Source organism: Ovis aries, chromosome 8 (assembly GCF_016772045.2).
Source record: "Ovis aries strain OAR_USU_Benz2616 breed Rambouillet chromosome 8, ARS-UI_Ramb_v3.0, whole genome shotgun sequence".
NCBI classification, from domain to species: domain Eukaryota; kingdom Metazoa; phylum Chordata; class Mammalia; order Artiodactyla; family Bovidae; genus Ovis; species Ovis aries.
Genome location: NC_056061.1, coordinates 26,362,398 through 26,389,680, shown reverse-complemented (window position 1 = coordinate 26,389,680; position 27,283 = coordinate 26,362,398). Strand labels below are relative to the sequence as shown.

Below are 27,283 nucleotides of genomic sequence, written 5' to 3'. Positions count from 1 at the left end.
AGGAAAATAATAAGACCACACATAAGGTAAACAAATATGTCATATCAGTATTTCCTGTGAAAATAGCAATATTCTGTTCTTTGACTTAAACCCTGAAAATCTCTTTACTCTACCATTTTATAAATAAGCAAGCAAGCTACCAGGGCTTCCCTGGTAGCCAATGGTAAAGAACACACCAGCCAATGCAGGAGACACAGGTTTGATCCTTGGGTTCAGGAAGATCCTACATGCCATGGAGCAACTAAGCCCAAGTACCACAACTACCGAGCCTGTGCTCCAGAGCCCAGGAGCTGCAACTATTGAGTCCATGTGCTGCAACCACTGAAGCCTGCACACCCTGGAGTCTGCGCTCCACAATAAGAGAAGACACCACAATGAGAGGCCTGTGCATGGCAACTAGAGGGCAGCCCCCTCTCGCCACAACTAGAGAAAGCCTGTGCAGCAATGAGGACCCAGTACAGCCAAACATAAATAAATAAAACGATTAAAAAGAAAAAGCAAACAACAAAAACCTTCACCAAAGTTATGAAAGGAAGTTTTGATTTTACTATTGTTATTAGACTATAAAAATGACTCAAAGATATACGATAAAGAATAAAACCTATTCATTTAAAGAATATTAAGTTTCAAATATATTGCTACTTTTAATTATGTGGGTTTTAAAACAAGATAGTCATATAATAATTCAATAAAATTATTTAAAAACCTGTTCCTAAGACACATGATTAATCCATACAAAAAATGAGAAAATGAACATGAAAAGAAAAAGAAATCACCCTATAATTAAAAAGATAATAAAAGTGTTAGTGAGGATGTAGAAAAATTATAACCCTCACACACTGCAGTGGGAATGTGAAATAGTACAGCTTCACTGGAAACAGTCTGGCAATTCCTCAAATTGTTAAAAACAGAGATTTAACAGAGTATAACTGACCAATTCCACTTGTAAGTATATATCCAAGAGGAATAGAAATATTCACCTACACCAAAACTTGTACAAATATTCATAACAACATTTTCAAAACAGCCAAACGTGTAAATAACTCAGGTGTCCATCAACTAATGAATAAGTAAAATGTGGTATATACCCACACAGTGGGATATTATTTGGTAAAAAAGGAAATGAAGTATTAACATATGCTACAACATGAATGAATCTGGACCGTATATTCTGATAATTCCGCTTATATGAAAGGTCCAGAACAGGCAAATCTATGGAGACAGAAAGTAGACTAGTGGTTGCTTAGGATGGGGATGGGGGGGAGAAGGAGGTGAAAAAGGAAGGGTTGGAGGGTGATGGCTAAGAGATGAAGATTGGAAATATTCTAAAATTTATTGTGATAATGCTTGCACAACTCGGAATACAATGAAAACCACTGAACTGTACACTTTAAATGGTGAATAGTATGGTATGTGAGAGAATTACATCCAAATAAAACTGCTGAAAAGAACGAAGCAAACAAAAAAAACCCTTAAACTTTATTAACACTCGATTTTTAAAGTAAAATGAATAGAAATACTGTTCTATAACTTACATTTTTTACAATGTATTGTGACTATTTTTCCACATTTACGTATTTTTTATAGCTATTGAGTATACTACTGTATGGTCTTAACAACGTAGTGGATTTGCTGAGTATCTTTTATTACTATAAACAATGCTGTGGTGAACATTTTTCTTTTGGCCACCCCACGTGGCATGTAGAATCTTAAGTTCCCCAACCAGGGATGAAACCCATACCCCCTGCAGTGGAAGCAAGGAGTCCTAACCACTGGACCACCACAGATGAGCATCTTTGTAGTTAAGTCTATGTACAGATGCTTAAATATTTCCTTAAGCTAAATTCCTAGATTTGGTCTTTTTAATATGAAGTGACACATTGCTTTTTAGATAATCTTAATAATTTACATTCATACTAGTAAAGTGTTCCCATGCATCTCTGTCAACACTAGGGATTGCAATTTTAAAAACTATTTTAGTTTGATAGGCAAAAAAACGATATCACATTTTAATATGTATTATTTTTGATCATTCTTATAATCCTTCAATAATACATACAGCCAAATGTAAAGCTAAGATAATGCATATATGTGGATTCAGTCAGTTCCTTTAAAATATATTAAGTCCACTTTCTTGATTTTACTTGGCAAAAACATACTTATCATCCTATATAACACCTAATTAGATGTAGCACAATATACATTTAGAACACTCTGGGGTTTATAAACAAACTACTGAATGCAGTTGTTAATGTTAGGTTTAATATCAAGTTTCATTTTATTTACTGGTATATAACTTCTCCTAAGCTTCTATTTCTATAAGGCTTTGATCATAAGCTCAGTATTTTCTGTGATTTCACTTCACTTGAGATTCCTTAAAGGAGATCGGAGGACAAGTGGACATGCTCAGAAAGCAGTTACTCCAAACAGAGCAAATTGTTGCTCAATATTCCTATCCTCACCATCATATGGCCTTATAATTCAGTAAGCAGCTCTATTCATTCCTAACATCAGATACATTAATTTTAAGACTATGTTCTTTATACAGATAATTTCTAAGCTTATTAACTATCCATTTTACCTTTAAAGAAAAGCAGAGGTGGAAACTTTCATTTCAGATTACAGAAGAGTAACTGGTACTAGACTAGCTCTCCTGGATAAAAGATTCAGGGTAATTGTTTCTGGGCAGTGAGCAACAGGCAATGTAGGACGACGCTCCTTAAGAAAAGGGAAACTCATATGAAATGAGCCTCAGGTTGCCTGGAGATAATTTCCTAAACCCAGGGCAGTATGCTAGGTCTGAGCAAAGTGTGGCTATACTGCCGAGGAGATAAGAGTCTAGAATTCAGGCAGGCTGTATCTGCAATCTGTGGAAAAGGGCATCTGTGCAAGGGGAAGGAGTTAGGAGTTAGTAGTGCAGATGGGGGTTTCTTTTGAGTGGCCCAGGGCTACGCTGAAAAATGAGCAGGGAGAGGCTTACTACAGAGTAGCTGTTGGGGACCTGAGTCTGCAACAGAACTTGTAAGACAGTGTTGTAGTTGAAGGTCTGGCCATGGCAGAGTGGAGAGACTTCATTAACCCCTTATGAACAACCGAAGCATCCAGCTGAGAGCTCAGGAAAACTACGTCTTGGGAGTAAGGCATAAAGTAAGGCCACCGGAGGCAAACCTAAAACCAAGCACTAACAACAGGCCTGTGGGATAGAATATGGAGACTGAGTCTTGTCAGTTTGGAGGGACTTAGAGAGCACTTTCAGCTTTCCAGAGATTCATCTTAACAAAACATAAAAAGCAGGTATGCACAAGCTCAGATGATCAGCCAGTAACTCAACTGCTGGCTGGAACAAAAATAAACATGCTTCAGAGGAGGATAATAAAAATCCAGAATCTGTACAACAGAACATCAGTAATATCCACTACATAATCATGCAAAGAAACAAAAACACATGACCTACAGTTAAAAAGCAGTCAACAGAAACTAATACAGAGATGGCCAGGTGCTGAATTTAGAAACTATCACAAGGCATGTTCAAAAATCTAAAGAAAAGATATTCAAAAAGTTAAAAGAAAAATACAGTCTTAATGAGTGGATGGAGAAATCCGCCGAATACAGAAACTATCAAAAGAAAAAAACCAAATGAGACTGAGGGACTAAAAATAACTGAAATACAAAATTTACTGATTGTTCTTAACAGCAGGTTGGTGACAACAGAAGAAAGTTAGTAAACTTAAAGACAGATAATAAGAAAAACAATGAAGAAAAATGTACAGAGGCTCAAGGATCTGTGGGACACTATCAGCTAGTATAATATACATACTGAAATTATGGAAAACAAAGGAAAAAAGAAAAAAACTTGAAAACAGCCAGGAAAATGTAATTCTGCTTCAGATGCAGAAAGCAGCAAAAGCATGTCACTCTAGTCCAACAATGATAAAAACCAGGATAATATACATAATCATAAGTTGTTGTTGTTGTTGTTGTTTAATTTTTATTTTTACTTTATTTTACTTTACAATACTGTATTGGTTTTGCCATACAGTGACATGAATCTACCATGGGTGTACATGCGATCCCAAACATGAACCCACCTCCCACCTCCCTCCCCACAATATCCCTCTGGGTCATCCCCGTGCACCAGCCCCAAGCATGCTGTATCCTGCATCGGACATAGACTGGTGATTCGATTTTTACATGATAGTATACATGTTTCAATGCCATTCTCCCAAATCATCCCATCCTCTCCCTCTCCCTCTGAGTCCAAAAGTCCGCTATACACATCTGTGTCTTTTTTGCTGTCTTGCATACAGGGTCATCATTGCCATCTTTCTAAATTCCATATATATGTGTTAGGATACTGTATTGGTGTTTTTCTTTCTGGCTTACTTCACTCTATATAATCGGCTCCAATCATAAGTTTTATTGAAGCCTAAAGTAAGTTAAGGCTGTAAAAGAATCAGGTGAACTAAATTTCGTAGTTTCAAACCCACTGAAGGATAGACAGGACACATAACGTATTTCATCTTTGGCAGAGAACAGGAGGGAGAGGCAACTCATAAAAGCAGGTAAGAAGAAAACAGTTAATGTGTTATTAAATTCTTAAAGGTCATGTATGAGCCAGCATGACTATTTAGTAGAATCACTGGAAGCCGTAGACACTAGGGCAGGGCACAGAGAAATGAAATGTTGCAACTTCCTCCAACCCATCTCTCATATGGAACCTTGAGCTGCTGTGGGACCAGGAGGAAACTCTCCAATCCTTAGGGTTTATGCAGAGATTCACTATCTTTGGGAAAAGAAGAGATGCTAAAGATGTCTGTGGCTGGGAGAAGGTTGGTAGTAAAAGCTGCACTAGAGGAAGGGCAGGAAACCTCCCGTTCCAACTGTGGGCCTTGTACCAAGTAACAGGCAGCAGTTGTCTACCACTAGGAAAGGGGAAAGAAACATTCCCACCATAGCTTTCAGGCAAAGAAATACCACTGCAGAGGCAGGAGTAAACACGTAAGCCATTTTCCTCTGTGGGAGAGTCAGGAAACCTGCTAGGGCCACGACTTGGCAGTGATGCAAAGTGGAGGTCCACTGCCATCGTGGGACGAGCAGGAATGCTGAAGAAGCCTCATCCCCAAGGCCTAGGAGAACAGGAATTCTCAGACTAACTCTGGGCCTGGGGAAGTGAATAATCCCCCTGTCTCCACTCTAAGCCTTACACAGGCTAACAACAGCAGCAGCCATCCACTCATTAAGCTTGACTTTTCCATACACTGGATAAAGGAGCAAGACTGTTGATTCCTCATCAGAAATAATGAAGGCCACAGGAAAAGGGAATAAAATCTTTACAGCAGTGAAAGAAAAAGAATTCTCAACTCTAGAATTAGTGAAAATATCATTCAAATATAAGGGGGAGATGAAGACATTTTTAGATAAATAAAGGCTGAGACAATTTGTTTTTAGCAGTCTTGCACTAGAAGAACTGCAAAGAAAACAATTCAGCAGTGTCTTAAAAGGTTAAACATGCTAATCATGTGACCTGGCAATTTCATTCCTAGAGAAATGAAAACGTATGCATACAGTTTTATTCACAACAGCCTCAAACCAGAAACAACTCAACTGTCCCTCAACAGGTGACTGGGTAAACTGTGGTATCCTCATACAAATGAGTATTATTTAGTAATATAAATAGGAACAAACATGTGCAACATGGTTGAATCTCAACATGCTGAGTTTCTTAAAAGAAGACAGACACAAAAGGGTAGTCTGTAAATAATTCTAGTAATACAAAGTTCTAAAACTGAAAAACTAATCTATAGTAATAGAAATTCAATTTGTACTTATGTGGGTAGTTAAGGAATAGTTAGATTAATGACAGAGCTGTATATGGGAATTTTCTGGGTGTTAGAAATGTTCTTTATCTTGTTTGGGCTAGCGATTACAGGGTGTATACATTTTTCAAAGTCACTGCACAATATACTTCAAATGTGTGCATTTAATTGTATATAAATTATACTCCAGTAATAGGGCTTCCCTGATAGCTCAGTTGATAAAGAATCTGCCTGCAATGCAGCTGAAACCCCGGTTCAATTCCTGGGTCAGGAAGATTCACTGGAGAAGGGACAGGCTACCCACTCCAGTATTCTTGGGCTTCCCTTGTGGCTCAGCTGGTAAAGAATCCACCTGCAATGCAGGAGACCTGGGTTTGATCCCTGGGTTGGGAAGATCCCCCTGGAGAAGGAAAAGGCTATCCACTCCAGTATTCTGGCCTAGAGAATTTCATGGACTGTATAGTCCATGGGATCAAAAAGAGTTGGACACAACTGACTAACTTCCACTTTCACTATTCATTTTTAAAAAGAGATATTATCCTGTTCAGAGTTATAAAACATTACCTGTATAGATCTGTCTTGTTATCAAACCAATCTGATAAGACTCGAAAAGTAAAGAGGGGAAAACGCTGATGAAGAACATGAAAGCTCACGTTTTCAAAGGTGTAGTTATTTAGAGCCACCTAGGGGAAAAAAAAAAAGAAAACCTCCATTATAATAACACTCATACTTACATGTGAATTTGTTTCTAAAAGATTCTAAATATTATTTCTAACTTTTCATACGATATGAAAGCTACTTGTAAAAATAATCTGTGTTACAATTAAATCACAATTAATTTAAAACTATGTAGACACAGCCTATAGGACAGAAATGTTTGTATTAAATTAACATTTAATTGGAAAAATAATCAGACCTGTAAGATTGAACTTGGTCATATAATACTTACTTTAGAGATCCCAGTTCTTATCACTTCTGTTTATATCTATGCCAATACAAATACTGACAAACAGATTATTGTCAAGCAAGTTAATTTTTTGTTCTTCCCATACTTACTTTCTGGTCCTGGATGACAGGCTGATTAACATGCTCCCACAGATTCAAGAATGAGTTACCTAGTTAAAGGCAGGCATTCATCCTGCTCACAAGAATTACATCAGAACTAAGACCCAATACATGGACATTATAGGGTCACTTAACTTCATCCCCAAAGCAAAAGATTAAAAAGAAATAGCAGAAATGTTTCTTTATCTTCTAAATATGTAAGTGAAAGCTGTGTTACTGGGAAAAGAATACTGGAAAAGGGTCCAAATTCATAAAAACATACCTCTAGCTAGATGATCTCATAAATACCTACAAGACACAGCAATCTAGACAAAGACAGTTATTTCACTGTAAAGGAAAATTAAGGAATCAGCAGTCACCATTCTTAGGGCAGCTTGGGGAACAGTTCAAATAGCACTTCACATTTGTATATAATAATCTTCAAATACTTTCTTTTCTATGTCTACAATCCAACAAGTACAAAACAGAGACTGAATGTTAAGCTCATCTCAGTCCAGTGACCCAAACTGGTCTCACTTTATCTATAATTTATATCAATCTCCAGAAAAACAGCACCAAAATGTGGCATATCTCATGGAGTGTGTGTATGTAATTTACACTTGGATACACAGACTTTTAAACTTTGGGATGAGCCTATTTATTATAAAGTCAGCAGTATAAAATAGGTAATAACACATTATCTTGAAAGTAAATTGCTACCATTTAAAAAAAAATTGGTATTGCCCTGGAGTACTTCCCTCAAAAATAAATGAATAACTCATTATCAAATCCCCATACTTGAATGACTCTTGTACATGTTAATGAATATTTTAGTTTTAAAATTTTTTCTATTAGTTTCATAGAAAATGGAACCAAATATCTGACCTCAGGTAGTTATATGATTACCTAATACAGAGTTTAGCACTTCAGACCAAACCAATACTTCTGCTAGAGTATACACCATCATTTTAACAAGTAAAAAATCTCTCCAGCAAAGATCACCTTGTAGCTTTCATTATGGGAAGACTTGAAGTCTCCCATGTAATAAGTTGGTCTGTAAGGATTAACTGGGAGATTCTGTGATCTCAAAATACACTTAAATAAAATTTTAGAAATTGGTCTGTAATACCTGAGGCAGATGGCAGGCCTATGTTCTGAGTTGATTTTATTTCAAATAGATTAAAATAGATAAATTTATTTCATAAATTGGATTAAAGCTAAAATATTATAACCTTGTAGCACCCACTCTACTTTGGGTCTTATTAGTGTCGCAAAAGTGTAAAAATGCTCAGCTATAATCCCAGCTGTAAGTAAAATTAAAGGAAAGAAAACATGAAGTCTAAAATTAAGATATGTGGAATGTTTTAATCTTTAGAGTGGTTTTCATCATTGTAGATGGTGACTGCAGCCATGAAATTAAAAGACGCTTGCTCCTTGGAAGACAAGTTATGGCCAACCTAGATAGCATATTCAAAAGCAGAGACATTACTTGGCCAACAAAGGTCTGTCTAGTCAAGGCTATGGTTTTTCCAGTAGTCATGTATGGATGTGAGAGTTGAACTATAAAAAAAAGCTGAGCCCCAAAGAATAGATGCTTTTGAACTGTGATGTTGGAGAAGACTCTTGAGAGTCCCTTAGACAGCAAAGAGATCCAACCAGTCCATCCTAAAGGAAATCAGTCCTGAATATTCATTGGAAGGGCTGATGCTGAAGCTGAAACTCCAATACTTTGGCCACCTGATGCCAAGAGCTGACTCATCGGAAAAGACCCTGATGCTGGGAAAGATTGAAGGTGGGTGGAGAAGGGGACGACAGAGGATGAGATGGTTGGATGGTATAACTGACTCAATGGACATGAGTTTGAGTAAGCTCTGGGAGTTGGTGATGGACAGGGAGGCCTGGCGTGCTGTTGTCCATGGGGTCACCAAGAGTCAGACACGACTGAGCGACTGAACTAAACTGAACACAAATTTATAGTGAACCCATGCATTTTAATGTATGTATACATCTATGTAATCACCATATAGATGAAGAAATTTCTAGGGCACTGGAAGGCTGCCTTGTGCCCTTTCCCACTCAGTACTCACCAAAGTTATAGACTAGGCTTGTTCATTTTAAAACTTCATATTTCCATACTTTAAATGGGAACATTTAACATGTACTATTATTTATCTGGTTTCTTTTGGTCAAAATTACCTTTAAGATTCAATAGCTGTTCAGTGTGACAATATTCCATCGTTCTTCATTGCTAGGTGGTATTCTTTCGTTACAGCTGCTTACTCTGCACCCTACTACACGCCAATTATTGGTGACAAGTCTATCTCCCATAGCGTTCTTTGACAGCAGCCACATCTCTGTACCTCCTTCCCACTCACTCCTCACTCTGCACCAAGACTCAACAGTGATCTGCCTTTCCTCTAAATGTATATATCATTTATGTCTCATTTGGCTCTTATACGCCTGTAGGGTCAGTGACAGATGGTCTATCAAAACCATATATATGGGAGATATTTGTATACATACACATCACTGCCCGCCCCCACACTCTTTTCAAACATGCTCTCTGTCCTCAGAGAACTTATTATCTGACTACTCCTCCTTAGCATCTGATTCCTCTGTTTCTCAAAATGTTTTCATTCACAAAAAAGTTGTGCTTGCATCAACCCTGCTGGCTCTCTCCATTTACTTCTCAGTGATCTCATCCACACTCTAATGTGACTTCCAAGGCTGTACCTCTCATCCAGACTCTACCACATAATTGGGACTTTCCTACTTAAATGTCTGCTGAGTATATTTACGTGGATATATGACTGATTTCTCATGCTCATTATTCTTAATCTTCAGTTTCCCATCTAAACATGATCTTAAACCATCTATGTCAGAACCCTGATTATCATTCTCGACACATCTTCCTCTTCATATTTTTGTACATCCAATTCTTGCGTACTCTCTAAACTGTTTTGTGAATCCTGATATCACTGTCAACTTTCATTTGAGGTACTACAATAATGCTCTTACTGGTTTCCTTACCTCTGGTCTTCTCCCCTTCTACACCACTATAAGGAGACAAGTCTCTGAGATAATATCACATCAGTGCCTCTGTATTACCTTAACTAATCCAACGATCATACTCTGAGACCTGTGATTACCAGTAATTGTATCCTCTCCATAATTTCATGCAACCCATCCTCTTAACACTGTCTCCTTCTGGTTTACTCCCCTTGGTGCCTTGACCTCTTTGCTCCTAACCTAGCTCTATTTCACAGTTAATTATCATAATCCTAACCTCACACTAACATTTGGTTCTCTGCCCCCTCTTGCTTCCTTTGTAATTAATTCAATTTTAGTAAAGCCATAATTCTTTGCCTGCAAGCTGTGATGAAATCTAAACCTCTGTCATTCTGCACTTGTATCTGTGAATCTGAACACAGTTGGCAGGTATCACTTTACTTTCCTGATGCAAATCTCAAATTGGGTAGTCAATGCCTACTTCTATATTTTCTTAATTAACCACTCTCAAATTCCCCTAGATGACACTTCTCTCTTCAAACCCAAAGAGCCCCTCCAACTGCTCACTCTCAGCTAAAAACAGTGCTTCTTATTTCAGAGAGAAAACTGAAGCAGGGGCTTCCTTTGTGGCTCAGTAGTAAAGAATTTGCCTGCCAGTGCAGGAGTCATGGGTTTGATCCCTGACCTGAGGAGAACCCACATGCTGTGGAGCAACTAATTCCATGCACCACAACTATTGAGCCTGTGCTCCGCAAGGAAACGCCACCATGAAAAACCTGCATGCCACAATCAAGAGTAACCCCTGCTCGCTGCAACTAGAGAAAAGCTCAAGCAGCAACAAAGACTGCTAAAATAGAGGAAACAGCTATACTCTTAACCTTAATTTTATATAAAACTTAACTTGATCTAAATATAAAACAGATCTGCCCAGATCTGTGCACTAGAGATGGTGTTCTGTAATAGCTGTTGAACTAAATCAGTTCAATATTTGTTGAAACTGATCTGTTTCCAACCTACTTTGCAAATTCTTGAAAAGCCTGGATTAAGTTGATATCTGGAAGTCCTCTAAATAAAATCCTTTGGGGGAAGAGTCATTTATTCTTTCATTCAGGCAGTCAACAAGTATATCATGAGCACTATTAAGAGGTACTTTGTTACTGAGGATTCAGAGTCTAGAGGGAATAGCAATAATTCTATATTAAAGTTATACAGGACAGTGAAAACTATTAATAGTATATTTTAAAAATAAAATAAATTTTAAATCCAAAGTAACATTAAAAAAAAAGATATCCATTCAGCTATAAATTGTATCTGGGTGGTGCAACTGTTGTTGAGGTGTCCTAGAAAGAACAAGGGGATTTCACTTTCACTTTACAAACTCTTCTGCTTTTTTAAAATAGAAAATATAAATTATTTTAAATAAAGAATATATAAAAAAACAGATATAAAGATTAAAGAAAACAATAATAGAGTTAGAAATAGCTGAGTGCTGTAGGGAGATACAAAGAAATAAAGATATAAAGGAGCTTCTGGAACTGTTTAAATCCAGAAAAAATAGTCTAAGGGCCTCTAACATAAAGAAATTCTTAGGGCCAAAATCTAACCCTTAAAGTTCTGTACAACTTGAGATACAAGACAATACTTCCCACAAATGTACTCAGAATTTCATGGAAATTTCCAAATTGCCACTTTGGGTTAGAAAAAAGTGATAATCTAATTTGGCTCATCTAGGAAAGTTCGGGGAGACCAGGATAAATTACCCTACTCATAACTTTCTCACAGTTGTTCCTCACAGATACAAAAATAAGAGCAGAGATGTTATATATTCAGCCTAGAGTTAGAGAAAGCCCTTGACCTTGAATTTTCTGTAAGGACTAAAGAAAGCCCTGAACTTTGAAAAAATACTTACTCTTTAAACTGTGATTTAAAAAAGAAAAATAATAAACTGTGATTTTTTTTAAGCTAATAATTGATAATTGTTAGAGGTGCCTTTTGGATCTTCAGGAATGAAAAGACGCCTAAAACTAAGAATTGATGATTTAATTTTGTGTTTATATACTTATGTGTTCATTCCAGGCAATATCAGAGACTGAAGTCTGAAATACGTAATAGAATATATGAAACAAATACATCATAATCTCTCTACCTTTCATATCCTGTGCTGCGTCACCAGGAGTTGCAGTTGACCCTTGAACAATACAGGGGTTAGGGACACTGACCCTCATTCAGTTGAAAAACCTGTGTATAACTTTACAGTTAGCTCTTCATGTCTGCATATCTGCATTGCAGATTCAACCAATCTGCAGACTGTATAATACTGTAGTATGTGTTTACTGGAGAAAAAAAATTCACCAGTAAGTGGACCTGTTTAGTTCAAAGCTATGTTGTTTGAGGGTCAACTGTGTTTTTTAAATCACTGGGGCATTACTGTGCTGACAATATTTTAAGAAGAAACAACAGGATAAAATTATCCTCAAGTAGGTACATTTTCAAATTAGATAAAATGTGAGCATAACTTCAGGTCTATGGTGCAGAGAGAGAATAAAAATCGTAAGGCTTTCCTGCTGGCTCAATGGTAAAAAAAAAAATCTGCCTGCTAATGCAGGAGACACAAGTTCCATCCCTGGTCCAGGAAGATCCCACATGCTACAGAGCAACTAAGCCTATGTGCCACAACTACTGAGCTTGTGCTTAAGAGCCTGGGAACCGCAACTACTGAGCCCACATACTACAACTACTGAAGGCTTTGTGCCCTACAGTCCGTGCTCTGCAACGAGTGACCGTAATGAGAAGCCCTCCCACCTCAACTAGAGAGTAGCCCACACTCACAGCAACTAGGGAAAAGCTCGAGCAGCAAAGAAGACCCAGCACAGCCATAAATGAGTGAATGAATAAAATTATTTTTAAAAGCAAGAATACCTAAATTTTATATAAAGAGTGTATTTCCTTATCTGGAAGAATTACTGTGTGATAGGTCCCAAAAGAATTGCAGAGAACGTGCCTGGAAATTCAAATTTTTATATAAACCTAGAAGAGCCAAAAAAGATCACAACAAATAATAAGTGTACAATAGAAATAGAATGTAGTTTCAAAAGGAAGTAGTTGAAGAATAGAATCCTCTCTAAAATATAAACATTTTATCTGATATTGTAAGTCCAAAATTTGAGAATAGACCCATTTATTGCAGATATCTTTTTTCTTACATTTTTGGTGAGTGATTGCATATTAGTAAGATAGTTTCATATCACCAAACTCCTTATCTGGGTCTCCAAAAACTCAACTGGAATGTGCCATTAACTATTTCCAAGTACTGTCTTTCCACTATTTCTTGCTGAGTTGCTAAGTTGTGTCCCACTCTTTTGTGACCCCATGGACCAGCCAGATAGGCTCCTCTGCCCATGGGATTTCCAGGAAAGAATACTAAGTGGGTTGCTATTTCCTTCTCCAGGGGATTTCCCTGACCCAGAGATCAAACCCATGTCTCTTGCACTGGAAAGTGGATTCTTTACCACTGAGCCATGAGGGAAGTCCCTTTCTATTTCACCTGGGTTTTAAATATCCTAATTTCAAAAAGTTCTTTCCCATGTCTACACTAAATTTTTCTTACTGTAATAAATTAAAAAGGCCAAGTTGAATTTATCTGACCTTGTGTAAAAATGATTTCAGAGCAAAAAGTGATGAAATTATACAACATTCCATAGACACAAGATAACATTTTATGACAGCTATAGACTTACATAGCCAATGCTATTTGCGCTTAGACAGAAACAGGGAAAAAATCATCAATAATGAAGTTAAGTACTTTTATAGCTTTGCATTTTAGAAAGTAGTCATTGTTTTTGAAACTCTTAAGTATAAAAAAAGTAATTCACAAAGAAGCATACACTACATAAGAAGCTATACTGATGTTCTATAATGATTAAATCATTACATTGATCTAATCTCTTACTTCCAAACCAAATTTCAAATAAAGTACCTTACCTCATTTCTCATGATTCTCCAAAGATTTAGTGTAATTCGGCCAACAATATTTATCTCACTCATTGTATCTGATCCATACTCATCTCTTTCGGCTGCAAATCTATTCTCAGTTTTGTCATCTGTAGAAATGAATACAGACTGCATCAGGACTCACAGAAATCAAATTTCCAAGCGAACCATAAGAAAATGAGAATTATAAAAATGAAGATGAAGTATAAGGATTAAATGTAATTCACAGTCTACTTTGTATTAGAGTTAAGAGAATAGTCATTATTTTGATAGGTTTTTCTGTCCTCTTTAAGTTATAAAAGAATTTTGCAAAATAAATGTATCTGAAAACTGTATATATTTTTAACAATAAAACATATATATATACACACACATGTGTTTTTAAAATAAATCCTTTTCTCTTTAAAAATTATAATTACTGGTGCTATTTTTATGAATAGCTAATATCACATTATTCTTTGGTGTTTGGATGAAAAACATTTATTATGAAACTTGTCATCTCTTGCAAAAAAATGGTAGAATTTTTAACCTAAACAATTCTCTGAAAATTTGTTGACATTAATTAATGATGTTCATATTGAGGATGAAATTCTATTAACTATATATAGAGAACTAGTTGAAGAGTACCTCTTATAGCATATAGACTTCTGAGTTTAGTTTCTAAGTGATGATTATATCTAGAATAGAAATCAAAATGTGTTTCTAGTATATAACACTGGGTATAAATGAATGTTGTTGATTAGAGGCTCTGGAATAATAAGTATATTCATCGACTCAATGGACATGAATTTGAGCAAACTCCAGGAGATAGTGAAGGACAAGGAAGCCTGGAGTGCTGCAAGTCCATGGGGTTGCAAAGAGTCAGACACGACTTAGCAACTGAACAACAACAACGGTATTTGAATGTCTGCTGAGTGCAAGAACTAACATTATTTTAATACAGCTACTTTATTATGTTTGTACTATAGTGCAAAATAAAAATTATACTTTCTACTCAGAAATGGTTTATCTTGCCCCAGGTCATGTAGTAACAAAAACTAGTATTTTAAACCTGGGTTAGTTGATTATAAAGACCATGTAGACACACCTACCACTCTTCTTTATTTTAGAGACATAATTCCTAAAAGATTTTTTCAAGTGTATAGCATAGTGATTTAGTATGTTTGCAGATTATATTCCATTATAGTTTATTACAAGATAATGGGTATAATTTCCTGTGCTCTATAGTGAAACTAACACTATATTATAAATCAATTTAAAAAAAGGTTTCAATTTAACACCTACATAATGTTTATTACGTCCTCAGGCACTGTTCTCAGTATTTTACAATCACCTTATGAGATAAGTTCCATTACATCCCCATTTTACAGACGAACAAACTGTAACCTATCCTGTTGGACATCCAAATCCTGTTGGCCAGGGCTTGAACCCAGGTAGTCTTTCTGCAGAATGAACTCTTTACCACTAGTGCTCTTTACTATGCTTCCTTAAATCATGGCCTTTCTACAGTTTCATGCCACCTCATAAATGGTTTCAGCAATGTTCTAAAAGGATAGGAGGTTTCATTCATTATTCTGAAATCATATACCTTGTTACAAATTAATAAACTAGTAGGTCAGTTTTCATTCCAATTCCAAAAAAGGCAATGCCAAAGAATGCTCCAACTACCGCACCATTGCACTCATCTCACATGCTAGTAAAGTAATGCTCAAAATTCTCCAAGCCAGGCTTCAGCAATATGTGAACCGTGAACTCCCTGATGTTCAAGCTGGTTTTAGAAAAGGCAGAGGAACCAGATTGCCAACATCCGCTGGATCATGGAAAAAGCAAGAGAGTTCCAGAAAAACATCTATTTCTGCTCTATTGACTATGCCAAAGCCTTTGACTGTGCAGATCACAATAAACTGTGGAAAATTCTGAGAGAGATGGGAATACCAGACCACCTGAACTGCCTCTTGAGAAATCTGTACGCAGGTCAGGACCCAACAGTTAGAACTGGACATGGAACAACAGACTGGTTCCAAATAGGAAAAGGAGTACGTCAAGGCTGTATATTGTCACCCTGCTTATTTAACTTATATGCAGAGTACATCATGAGAAACGCTGGACTGGAAGAAACACAAGCTGGAATCAAGATTGCCAGGAGAAATATCAATAACCTCAGATATACAGATGACACCACCCTTATGGCAGAAAGTGAAGAGGAGCTAAAAATAAAAAGCCTCTTGATGAAAGTGAAAGAGGAGAGTGAAAAAGTTGGCTTAAAGCTCAACATTCAGAAAACGAAGATCATGGCATCTGGTCCCATCACTTCATGGGAAATAGAAGGGGAAACAGTAGAAACAGTGTCAGACTTTATTTTTGGGGGCTCCAAAATCACTGCAGATGGTGACTGCAGCCATGAAATTAAAAGACGCTTACTCCTTGGAAGAAAAGTTATGACCAACCTAGATAGCATATTCAAAAGCAGAGATATCACTTTGCCGACTAAGGTCCGCCTAGTCAAGGCTATGGTTTTTCCTGTGGTCATGTATGGATGTGAGAGTTGGACTATGAAGAAGGCTGAGCGCCGAAGAATTGATGCTTTTGAACTGTGGTGTTGGAGAAGACTCTTGAAGGTCCCGTGGACTGCAAGGAGATCCAACCAGTCCATTCTGAAGGAGATCAGCCCTGGGATTTCTTTGGAAGGACTGATGCTAAAGCTGAAACTCCAGTAGTTTGGCCACCTCACGCGAAGAACTGACTCACTGGAAAAAGACTCTGATGCTGGGAGAGATTGGGGGCAGGAGGAGAAGGGGACAACCCAGGATGACATGGCTGGATGGCATCACGGACTCGATGGACGTGAGTCTGAGTGAACTCCGAGATGGTGATGGACAGAGGGGTCTGGCATGCTGTGATTCATGGGGTCGCAAAGAGTCGGACACGACTGAGCGACTGAACTGAACTGAACTGAAGTGCACTGAACACTCATGCTGCCTATCGTCTATGTTCAGAACCCTATCCCCAATGAAATGATGTAAAAACTGAAATGTATCACTATTCCTTGCTACAAAAAGTTAATTCCACGAAAAGCTAAAAGCAGCTATATTTTTATCCTAAAATTTTACAAAGCTCAAAATATTTGCTGTCCTTGAATCTTCTAGCTTCAACCCTTCTCTTTCTATTTATCAACACTTTGGATGTTTTGTTGACTTCATAACCCCTTTCAGGAGGTTATCTTGATTGGTTTTACTAATTTTGTATTTGACCTTTAAGCCTCTCGAACTATATGCTACTTTGTCCTACTCAGACTTGTGTGTGGGGGGGCGGGGTGGGGGGAGGCCTTTAAAACAAAGTTATTAAAAATTTGGTAACTATAAAGAAAACATAATTTTAAAAATGCTTAAAAAAGACTAATTTTGGTATGAATGTTATTATTGTCTCCCTCTTCGATTAGAATAACACTTTTGAGGAACAGACTTCAAAATTCATGTAATTTTTTAGCCTGCTACTGCTACTGCTGCTAAGTCACTTCAGTTGTGTCTGACTCTGTGTGACCCCATAGACAGCAGCCCACCAGGCTCCGCCATCCCTGGGATTCTCCAGGCAAAAACACTGGAGTGGGTAATTTTTTAGCCTGACACCCCCCCACCCCAAAAACAACAACAGTTAGTGTTTCTCTACCATCTCCTCCTTCCTCACCAAATAGATAAAACACAGAAACAGACAAATAAAATGAAATTATGGTATTCCAAGTCAAAGAAATGTCTTGTACTTCATAGTGATTATAAAGACTATCTCATAAAGCAGAAAAATACTTATGTTAACATGCTGGGTAAAAATGGGATATATGTATGATTAAAGTTACATAAAAAAATAAAGACCTGTATTTTTTTTGTTGTTTGTTTTTCAGTCACTAAGTTGTGTCCCACTCTTTTGTGACCCCATGACCTATAGCCTGCCAGGCTTCCCTGACCATGGGATTTCCCAGGAAAAGAATATTGGAGCAAGTTGCCATTTCCTTCTCCAGGGGATCTTCCTAACCCAGGAATCGAACCCATGTTGCCTGCACTGGCACACAGATTCTTTATCACTGAGCCAGTAGGGAAGCCCAAAAGACCTAATGTTCTAAAAAGACCTATGTATGTATATGAAAAATGACTGAAAGAAAAATAAACAACAGATATACTAACAGTATCTATAGCAGTGTTTACAGCATTTTTCTTTCACTTTTCTTGATTTTCAAATTTTTATATAATGGAGTTATGATAATATCTAGAACTTACACAATTCTTACACAATTTACATTTTTACTTACAAAATTTACAATATTTAGAACTTACACAAATTAGACTAAAACAATAATCTTGTCTTTATTTATTCGTAATTTGCTCTGTAGCTGAACAAAAAAACATTCGCAGTGTCCTACCTGGCACCCGAGAGATCATCTGGCATAAGTCGACACTTAGTGCAGCAGCCCTCTGTAAGAGGTAACCCCAGGAATGCATCTGAATCTCATATCCTAGAAGAATATCAGGGTCATACCTGAAGAAGAAATGAAAAAATTAAACCTTTAAATAGAAGACTTGCTTCTTCATTAAACAAATTACAAAATTAAAAATCTATTTTTTATTATATTTCTGAGGTGGGAAAGGGTGATATAGTGTTTACCTATAGAATTTCTATATAGGAAGGAATGGGGCATTTAGAGTTCTAAGTTTGAAGCTACTTTTGTAAAACAAAAGTAGTTTCTACTTAGGTGTTTACTTGATATGACTTGGCAAGTGAAGTGAAGTGAAGTCTCTCAGTCGTGTCCGACTCTTTGTGACCCCATGGGCTGTAGCCTGACAGGCTCCTCTGTCCATGAGATTTCCCAGGCAATAGTCCTGGAGTGGATTGCCATTTCCTTCTCCAGGGGATCTTCCCAAACCAGGGATTGAACCCGGGTCTCCCACATTGTAGACAAACGCTTTACCGTCTGAGCCACCCTGCTAAAACTTGGGGTGGGAGGCAAGCATTGCCAGTGAGGGTATGAATGAGGGTAAAATTGAGATATACTGTGGGTAGGGGTGGGGTGAAGTATGAGGGCATGTGTGGATAGTGTATTGTGAAAATGATCTCCCAGGTCCTTCTGTTGTCACTTTCTACCCTCTATGCTCTACTGTCCTTAAACAGTTGTAACGCTGAGAAAAAATGGAAACTTCTTCCTTTTCCATCCAATTTTAGTAAAGACTTTGTCCTCACATAAAGAAAGGCCTCGACAACTACAAGTTTGCCTCTAAACTTAAGAGGAAGGTGACTAGTTTAATGGAAGAATGAAATATTAATAGGGGTGAGACTAATGTGGGGAAGCTAAACAGCAAAAACTAGGCAAAAAACATGCTTGCTGTGGTCACACGGTTGTACTGGTAGACTGAACTGACAATCTGCGTCTAACTCAGAAGGAGCCACTTTGTACTTCTGAGGAATTTCACAGTGACCACCACAAAAAAAAGTTTGATTATAGAACACAAAAAAATAGCATGAAGATTTACTTTCATAGGAAAACTGTGTGGGCAAGACAAGAACTGACTACAGTCTTAAGTGGAGAACAAAAACTTCTGAGCAAAAAATACTGCAGTGCTATCAAATCAGAAGCTCTAAATTACTTTGATTGTTGTGCTGTGCTGTGCTTAGTCAGTCAGTCATGTCTGACTCTTCGAGACCCCATGGACTGCAGCCCGCTAGGCTCCTCTGTCCATGGGGATTCTCCAGGCAAGAATACTGGAGTGGGTTGCCATGCCATCCTCCAGGGGATCTTCCCAACCCAGGGACTGAACCCAGGTCTCCTGAACTGCAGGCGGATTCTTTATTGTTTGAGCCACCAGTGAAGCCCAAGAATACTGGAGTGGGTAGCATACCCCTTCTCCAGGGGAACTTTCCAACACAAGTATCAAACTGGCGTCTCCTGCATTGCAGGCAGATTCTTTACCAGCTGAGCTATCAGGGAAGCCCCTGACTGTTGTATTTATAAAAGCCAACAAGCAGAGTGAAAGATCACAAAAATCTGTGAAGTTGGGTTTCACGTAACTGCCTTCAAAGTCATTCTGAATTATGGAATGACCAACCTGCCCAGATTATATCACTTAACATTCAAGTATCATCCAGCGTCTGTAGTATAAGACTATCTCAGTCTACTAATGTAAGCAGTATTTGGCTACTCTGCAATTGTGGCACAGATCAGATCTATGGTACTTCAATGCATCATGGACAGATCAGATCTATGTTTAGAACCATTTTCTAATATTCTGTCATTCTTCCATAGCCATTTTCATTAAAAGGGTATTTAATTACCTTAGTTTGTACTTTGACAACAAAAATAAGAGTATCACAAATATGTCTCCTTATTTTTAATCCTGAAGGATTTAGTGGCTGACGTTGAACTAGGTTTGAACCTCTGCAATAATATTCTTTTCATTTTCCTATTCATTAATGGCCCTATAAAATACATTCCCTAATGTAAATTTCAATATCTGGTGATCTGCTTTTGATCCATTATTACACTACAACTTACAAAGTAGCCTTCAAACTTGTTAGGAGAAAAAGATAACATACGCTTTCCTCTATATAAAAAGGACAGAAATTTCTGAGAAAACCACTTAATAAAACTTATTAATTTAATACAACAGCCAAATGGATCTTTTCCCCAACCTATAAAAGTGTTTTCTTGGTAGAAAGTGCAATGTGGCTGGTAATTCTGGAACAAAGAGTGGGATTACAACATAAGTGTGGAGAAGCTAAAGAAAGCAAAGCATTATGCAACAATGTGGCTAAGACTCAGGCTCAGAGATCAGAGGTTAAGTGTAGACTGATTCTTTAAAAGGAAGTCCAGAAAGGTCCTAGAACCTTTAAAAAAAGTCCCCAAACCATTCCTGCTCATTAGTCTTCTAAAGTAATATCCAGTATCTTAACACATCTTTTTGTTGATACCAACTTCATCAACTCTTCCATTAACGTCAATCTCTTCTCAGAGCAAAGATGAACTAGCTGTATGATGAGTGTATCTTCCTATAAAATCACGTAATGTCTAAACTTGAAAAACTTGGGCAGAAGTGTCAAGCGTCTCTAAAGATCATCAAGGATAGGAGATGTGAAGGATTCCCATACACACACAAAAGAACCCACAGCTGATAGCTTTAACACTTCTCATTTAGAACAGGCATTGCAATTTGGTGACAGTTAACTCTGAACTTTCATTTTCATACTATTGGAGATCAAACCAGTCAATCCTAAAGGACATCAACCCTAAACATTCACTGTAAGGGCTGTTGCTGAAGCTCCAATACTTTGGCTACTTGACGTGAAGAGCCGACTCATTGGAAAAAACCCTGATGCTGGGAAAGACTGAAGGCAATAGGAGAAGGGGATGGCAGAGGATGAGATGGTTAGATAGCATCACAGACTCAGTGGACATGAATCTGAGCAAACTCTGGGAGACAATCAAGGACAGGGAAGGCTGGCATGCTGCAGTCCATGGGGTTGCAAAGAGTCAGACACGACTTGGCGACTAGACGACGACAAGCATTCTGAACTTAAGAGAAGACTTTGGAAGGTTGCTGGAGTACCTATCATATACATCTCTAAGCATGAAGAGGATGCCAAATTATTACAGAGCTCTTCTGTTATAACTGTTACACAGTTCTTCCAATTTCTTCATCTGAATTTCTTTGACTCATGTAACATCTTATTATTGTAAGAATCATCTTTCCAATCAGCAACTTGCTCTGTTGTGGTAAATGGTTAATAGATTTGACTAAATATACTTATTTTTTAATAGCTATGAAAATTTTTTCTCAATTAACAAGTGTCTCTTGTAAACTACTATTGCTCAGAGATGACTGCTGAAAAAAACAAAAAGTTACCCTTAATGCTTCTCTTAATAGATTTATTGAAGATTTGGTTCTTTTAGAAAACCTGTGTCATTTCAACATTTTCAGATCTATCATGTATATTTATGTTTTGACCCAAAGGTTGTTCGGTCTTACAAGACTCTCAAAGCTGATAAGATATCTGTTTCAAGTTCAAAGTTCCAAGGATTCCGTATTTCTTCTGAGAAAATTTTGGTGACAGTAACAAAACCTTACTGACTTGTTCTTTAATTTTTATAAATTTTACTCACTCTACCAGGTTTCTGAAAGTTACACAAAGAACAAGGTTGAGTAAATGCAATTAGTAGTGAAGAACAAAATTGTGGAGAAAATGGAAGCACCAGAAATATGAAAAGGATTTTATTTGCTTAGGCAGAAAAAAGTTGCTTCACAACTTATATTGTAGATAACACTAACACCTGTACAGATGAGAGGTGAAAGAGCTCTAACTTGGGGAGTGGCAGTGAGCATTGGGAGAGGAGAAGGAATGACCTTGAAAACTAATTCTGAGGTTAAATAGATAGGAGGAACTAATGCATGGACTAGGGAAAAGAAAAAGGTAGGACTCAAACTGTTTAAGTTAGGGAGGCTAGGGAAATGTGTAAGTAATAGTTCAAGGAAATAGAGAAAGATAACAAATGTCTGCGACAAGAATATAGTGGATCTGGTTTTACTTGTTTAATAGCACTTTACATGACTTTACATATTTGCCACCTGAGGAAGTAAGTATTAAGAATGAAAAAATAAAGATGATAAACCTCTTTGAGACTAGCATCTGTATTTAATTCAGTTTTATATTCAGCACCTAGCACTGTATTTTACAGAGTTAATATTTAAGTACTGACCAGGCTAAGAGTTTTATGTGGTTTATCGCACTTAATTCTAATACCTATTACCCATTTTACAGATGAGGAAATTAAAGTTGAGAGAGATAAGCAACTTGTTCAAGACAAAGACAAAAAGACAGAGATGGCTGACTCCCAAGCCTATGCTCTTAGCAAAGCCTGTGTTAAGTAGGTACTCAACAAATGAGGTTTAGGAAGGAAATAACCTTTAAGGGAGTTGTTTGGAGTAATACATAAACAACATTACAGAACTGAAATGCTAATATTTAATTATTCTTCTCTTTCTAGTTGCCATGTGATGTAGAGTAAGAAACAGAAGTTAATTTTATTTTCTTTACTGCACTTTTTTTAACAACTAGTATAATTCATGTTATGGACATTTAAGAAAGTTACTACACTTGCAAATAACTGACAAGATTCTCAATGTTGGCAGGTAATCCTATTGCTAGGAATATACCTAACAAGGAGAACACAAGCCTACAAAGCCCAGGGACACTACTGGATATGCACTGGCCCATAAAGTGGTATTTGACTAAAACTCTTACATGTTCCTTTTGCTAAGCTGCTTGCAGCATGAGCTCTGAAAGTACCTGACATCTTCTCAGTATCTTCTCACACCTGACAAGCTGTGTGAGAAGATAAAAGACAGGACTGACAATGGTAAGACTCAAATGGATGGGAATCCATCCAGTCACCAGTGCTATAAATAGTAAAAATACATTCCTCTTTTTCCCTCCCTAGAGTGGTGGGGAGTAGCATATCATTTTTTAAATTTTTTTTTGATGCTCTGACATCTAATTTTGTTTCTTTGAAAATGTTTTCTGGTGTTCTAATTTTCTTTCTTAAAAGATTCTTTTTAATTGAAGGATAACTGGTTTACAATCTTGTGTTGGTTTCTGCCATACATCAACATGAATCAGCCATAGGTATCTTTTGAATCAGCCCATATCTTTTGAAGCTCCCTCCCACCTCATCCTACCCCTCTAGGTTCTAATTTTCAAGATGGATTGTGTTAACCCATTTGGGATAAATCAGATGTTGAGTCAGTAAAATATCATCACGATCTTTAATACAATATATCATCTCACTTTTATAGGAAAAAGTTCTCCAAAGCAAAACAGAAAGGGTTGAGTGTAACAACATGCTCAAGGACAGCTTTTATCCATACATCAGAATCCGAAGAGTTATTTTCCAGCCTGCTTTTAGGCATTTAAAAACCTAAACCTAGCAACAGGCAGAAGTTTTACGTTTCTAGAAAAGTGAAACACATGGCTACTAAGAGTTATACTCTTGAGAAGATGCAAGAGATCCACTTGTTTTATTTTAAAATTAATATAGCTTTGGTAAAACATCGTTTTCATAAATTTTGACAAGAGTCTACTATCAAGCATCAAAGCCAACATCAAATGGTCAAAAGAGATTTTTAAGAAATTATGTACACAAAAGGGTATGTAACAGATAGTCCTAGATTTATGAACAGATTATAATCCAAAATTTTGGAAATACGGATTTGTTTAGAACTCAGAAAACATTTTCTTAAAAAAAAAAAAAAGTAAAAAGGTATTGAAATGGTGGTTCCTAGGGTAGAATCCTATTTAATCAATGATACAATTTAACTTTATAGTTATTATTTCATCACCACAGAAAAACGCTAAAATCTAACTGGAAAAAGCTAGAAGCTAAGCTAGTATTTGTCTTTCACTGGCCCCTCAGTCCTGAGAATAGAATATTCTTTTTTTTATCCCTAACCGGATGGAAATGATGATGGTGATTAGAGATGAGCGCAAAATCCTTTCCAGAATAACTTTTCTTTAAAGGGCCACAGGAAAGGACTCACTTTCTCTTTGTTTACCTTCACCTACATTACTCAGCAATAGCACAAAAGGACTGGAAAAAAAGCTGGAAAAATCAGAAAATAAAAACAGTACCTCTTTATTATATTTGCAGTTTCTTGAAAAAGTGCCTTCTCATCAGCAGCATAGGTAACTTGTAGTCCTGTGATTCCAGATCTAATAAGTAATGGGGTCTGATATCTGATATCTAAGAAATAAACAAAATGTTTATTATATATAATTGTGTTAAGTAATATTATCTGACTTTTGAGTAAAATTATACAACTAGAATATCTTAAAATAAGACAGCTTCCCCAGAGTAAACATATAATTGCTTCCTGAAATTTTTCTTAGATGTTTTCTAGTACAATATGCAACTAAAAATTCAAATTTTATGTATTTTCAGCTATTTTCCTGAAAAGTCTATATTCACAAAATTCCCTAGATAACAACATGTCACCTAAAAATAAATTTTATTACTTTATTTCTTTTTATAGGAAGAACTTTGCTTAGTAGAGAATATTTTAATTAGTGGTATGCTGGAGAATGTCTACAAGCACCATTCCATGGTGAGGGGCGGGGAGCCCTGATTTATACTGCTTGCTTATTTCTAAGACTACCAATGTGACATCAACTACTTCAAAAAATTGATGAAAATTTAGCAACTGGCTCATGAGCTGGTACAAGCCAGCTCAAGCATACCACTGATTAAACTGCAAATTCCTGAACAGTTTTGTTTTGTTAAACCTTCCTCCTCAATTGACTGAATTCAGATACTACTATTTTAAACTGCCAAAGAACACTTGGTATTTTATAAAATGCCTTATGTGGTATCCTATATGAAGAACCTCTGAACTTAAAGTATATGTATTTATGAAGAAATATCAACAAAATTGGAATATACCTTATATAGTTTGCAAACCATTAACTTACAGTAGTAACTTTTAAATTAAAAAAAAAAAATTTTTTTTTGGCCACACTGCATGGCATGTGGGATCTTAGTTCCTTGACCAGGATCAAACCTGTACACCCTGCACTGGAAGGGTGGAGTCTTATTAATCACTGGACCACCAGAAAAGTCAATAACTTAACTTCTTAAAGCAAAGAAAAATTCTGTATTAGCAGCAAAATACCAGCATGTATATACAAGGAAGACTGTCTACCCAACCTACAGATACACAATCATTTGAATTCAACAGTAACAATTAGTATTTCATATAATCTTTAGATCAAATTAGATATGCTAATTGGAAGTTTTATTAAGCTCTTTATATTGTACTGCTTCTGACTTCTAACAATAATTCAAGAATAATGAATCTAAGACAAAATTATATACAATACCTCCTATTCCCACCGCAGCAAACATTGAGAGAAAAGTTCTTTTTTTAAAGCTAGCAAAACTTTATTACCAAAGTTTTATGAGCACAATATAAGAAATGAAAATTAAATCCCAGAATTCTTCATGAACATAGGTGCATGCATCCTAATATAACAGTGGCAAACTGAATACAGCAATAGCTAAAACAATATACATCAAAGCCAAGGTGAATGTATCCTAGTATTGAAAGTTCTGTTTAACACCAGGGAATCAGTTATTTTAATCTGATACAGTAACAGATTATAAAATGTGCATCGTAGGAAACTCACAGATGCATAATCAAAAAATAGTACTATTTGAGGGAGTTCCTAACCATAAGGTAGAGAGGAGTTCTCTATGCTTATTTGGTTTAGACCCTGAGCAAAGAAACTGCCCCAATACAAGGTTCTTCCTCTGGTGAAAGAGTTAGTCCCTCAGTCGTATCCAACTTTTTGGGACCCCTTGGACTGTAGTCTGCCAGGCTCCTCGGTCCATGGCATTCTCCAAGCAAGAATGCTGGAGTGCCTAGGCATTTCCTTCTCCAGGGGATCTTCCTGATCCAGGGATCAAACCCAGACCTCCTGCACGGTAGGCAGATTCTTCACTGTCTGAGACACCAAGGAAGCCTATGTACTTCCTAGGGAATGCAGGTATAAATTAATAAAAATGACCAGTACCTTGACTAGACACCGTCTTGTCTTTATCAATCACTATTACACCTGTGAGTTCTGTTTTGTCTGTATCCGGCAGTGGAGTGTCAGATGAGATGCAGTAGAACAGAGCACAGATTGGGTCAAATTCAGGATCTGGTTCTAAGTCTCGTCTAGTTCGAGCATGTAATTCCACACTGATTAGGGTAAGATTTTGTATCTATAAAAGGAAATAAATACCATGGTTTTAAGCATTTTTCTGAAACAAGTTGAAAGTAGTATGTTTCACTAAGGCTCTGAGAAAATACACGTGTAAAATTACAGAAAAATGGCTATACAGGACACATTCACAACTCAACATTCCACAAATTAAAACTAGGTTTTTAGTTCTAAGATCAGATTAAATCAATTCATGTTTTTCTTTTAAAAACTCTCTCTCTAGAGTACATGCAGTGCCTCTCAATTTTCTCCATTTCTATTTGAGAAAGAATGACTAGGCCAAAAGGTACATTCAAACCAAAGTCTCTTACTTTTTCCTTTCCATTCAGTTAACTATTGTTCTACCTGTATTTTAAACTCAAAAGAGTTCTTTTTAGTTTGAAACTCCTCCTTGTTAATTCTCTGAGAGTTACTTAGACTTTCCTATATATAAGAATTGCAAGATGTCAACTATACAACAGCCAGGTTTTTGACCATGCACATTTTCTCTTTGACATGTAATCCAAAAATGTCATATTTTTGCTTTTTACACATAACTTCCTATGCTAATAAAAATGCTTAACAGTAATCCTTACTTAGTTCTCTAAGACAGTTCTCTTATCCAGAATAAACTCTGGATAAGAAAAAAAGAT

The 27,283-nt window shown here is 36.8% G+C and overlaps 1 protein-coding gene across 9 annotated transcripts in view; it reads right to left on the bottom strand.

The window, feature by feature from the left end:
• Positions 1–27,283, bottom strand: part of REV3L (REV3 like, DNA directed polymerase zeta catalytic subunit) — a 174,684-nt gene that overhangs the window by 31,989 nt on the left and 115,412 nt on the right. For all 9 annotated transcript variants that reach the window (XM_027972360.3, XM_027972362.3, XM_027972361.3 and 6 more), the window contains exons 17-21: positions 26,460–26,652; positions 24,522–24,633; positions 18,271–18,386; positions 13,851–13,969; positions 6,381–6,499 (exon numbers count right to left, since the gene is read on the bottom strand). In XM_027972360.3, coding sequence (XP_027828161.2) covers positions 6,381–6,499; positions 13,851–13,969; positions 18,271–18,386; positions 24,522–24,633; positions 26,460–26,652 — 659 coding nt within the window. The remainder of the gene's footprint in view (positions 1–6,380; positions 6,500–13,850; positions 13,970–18,270; positions 18,387–24,521; positions 24,634–26,459; positions 26,653–27,283) is intronic.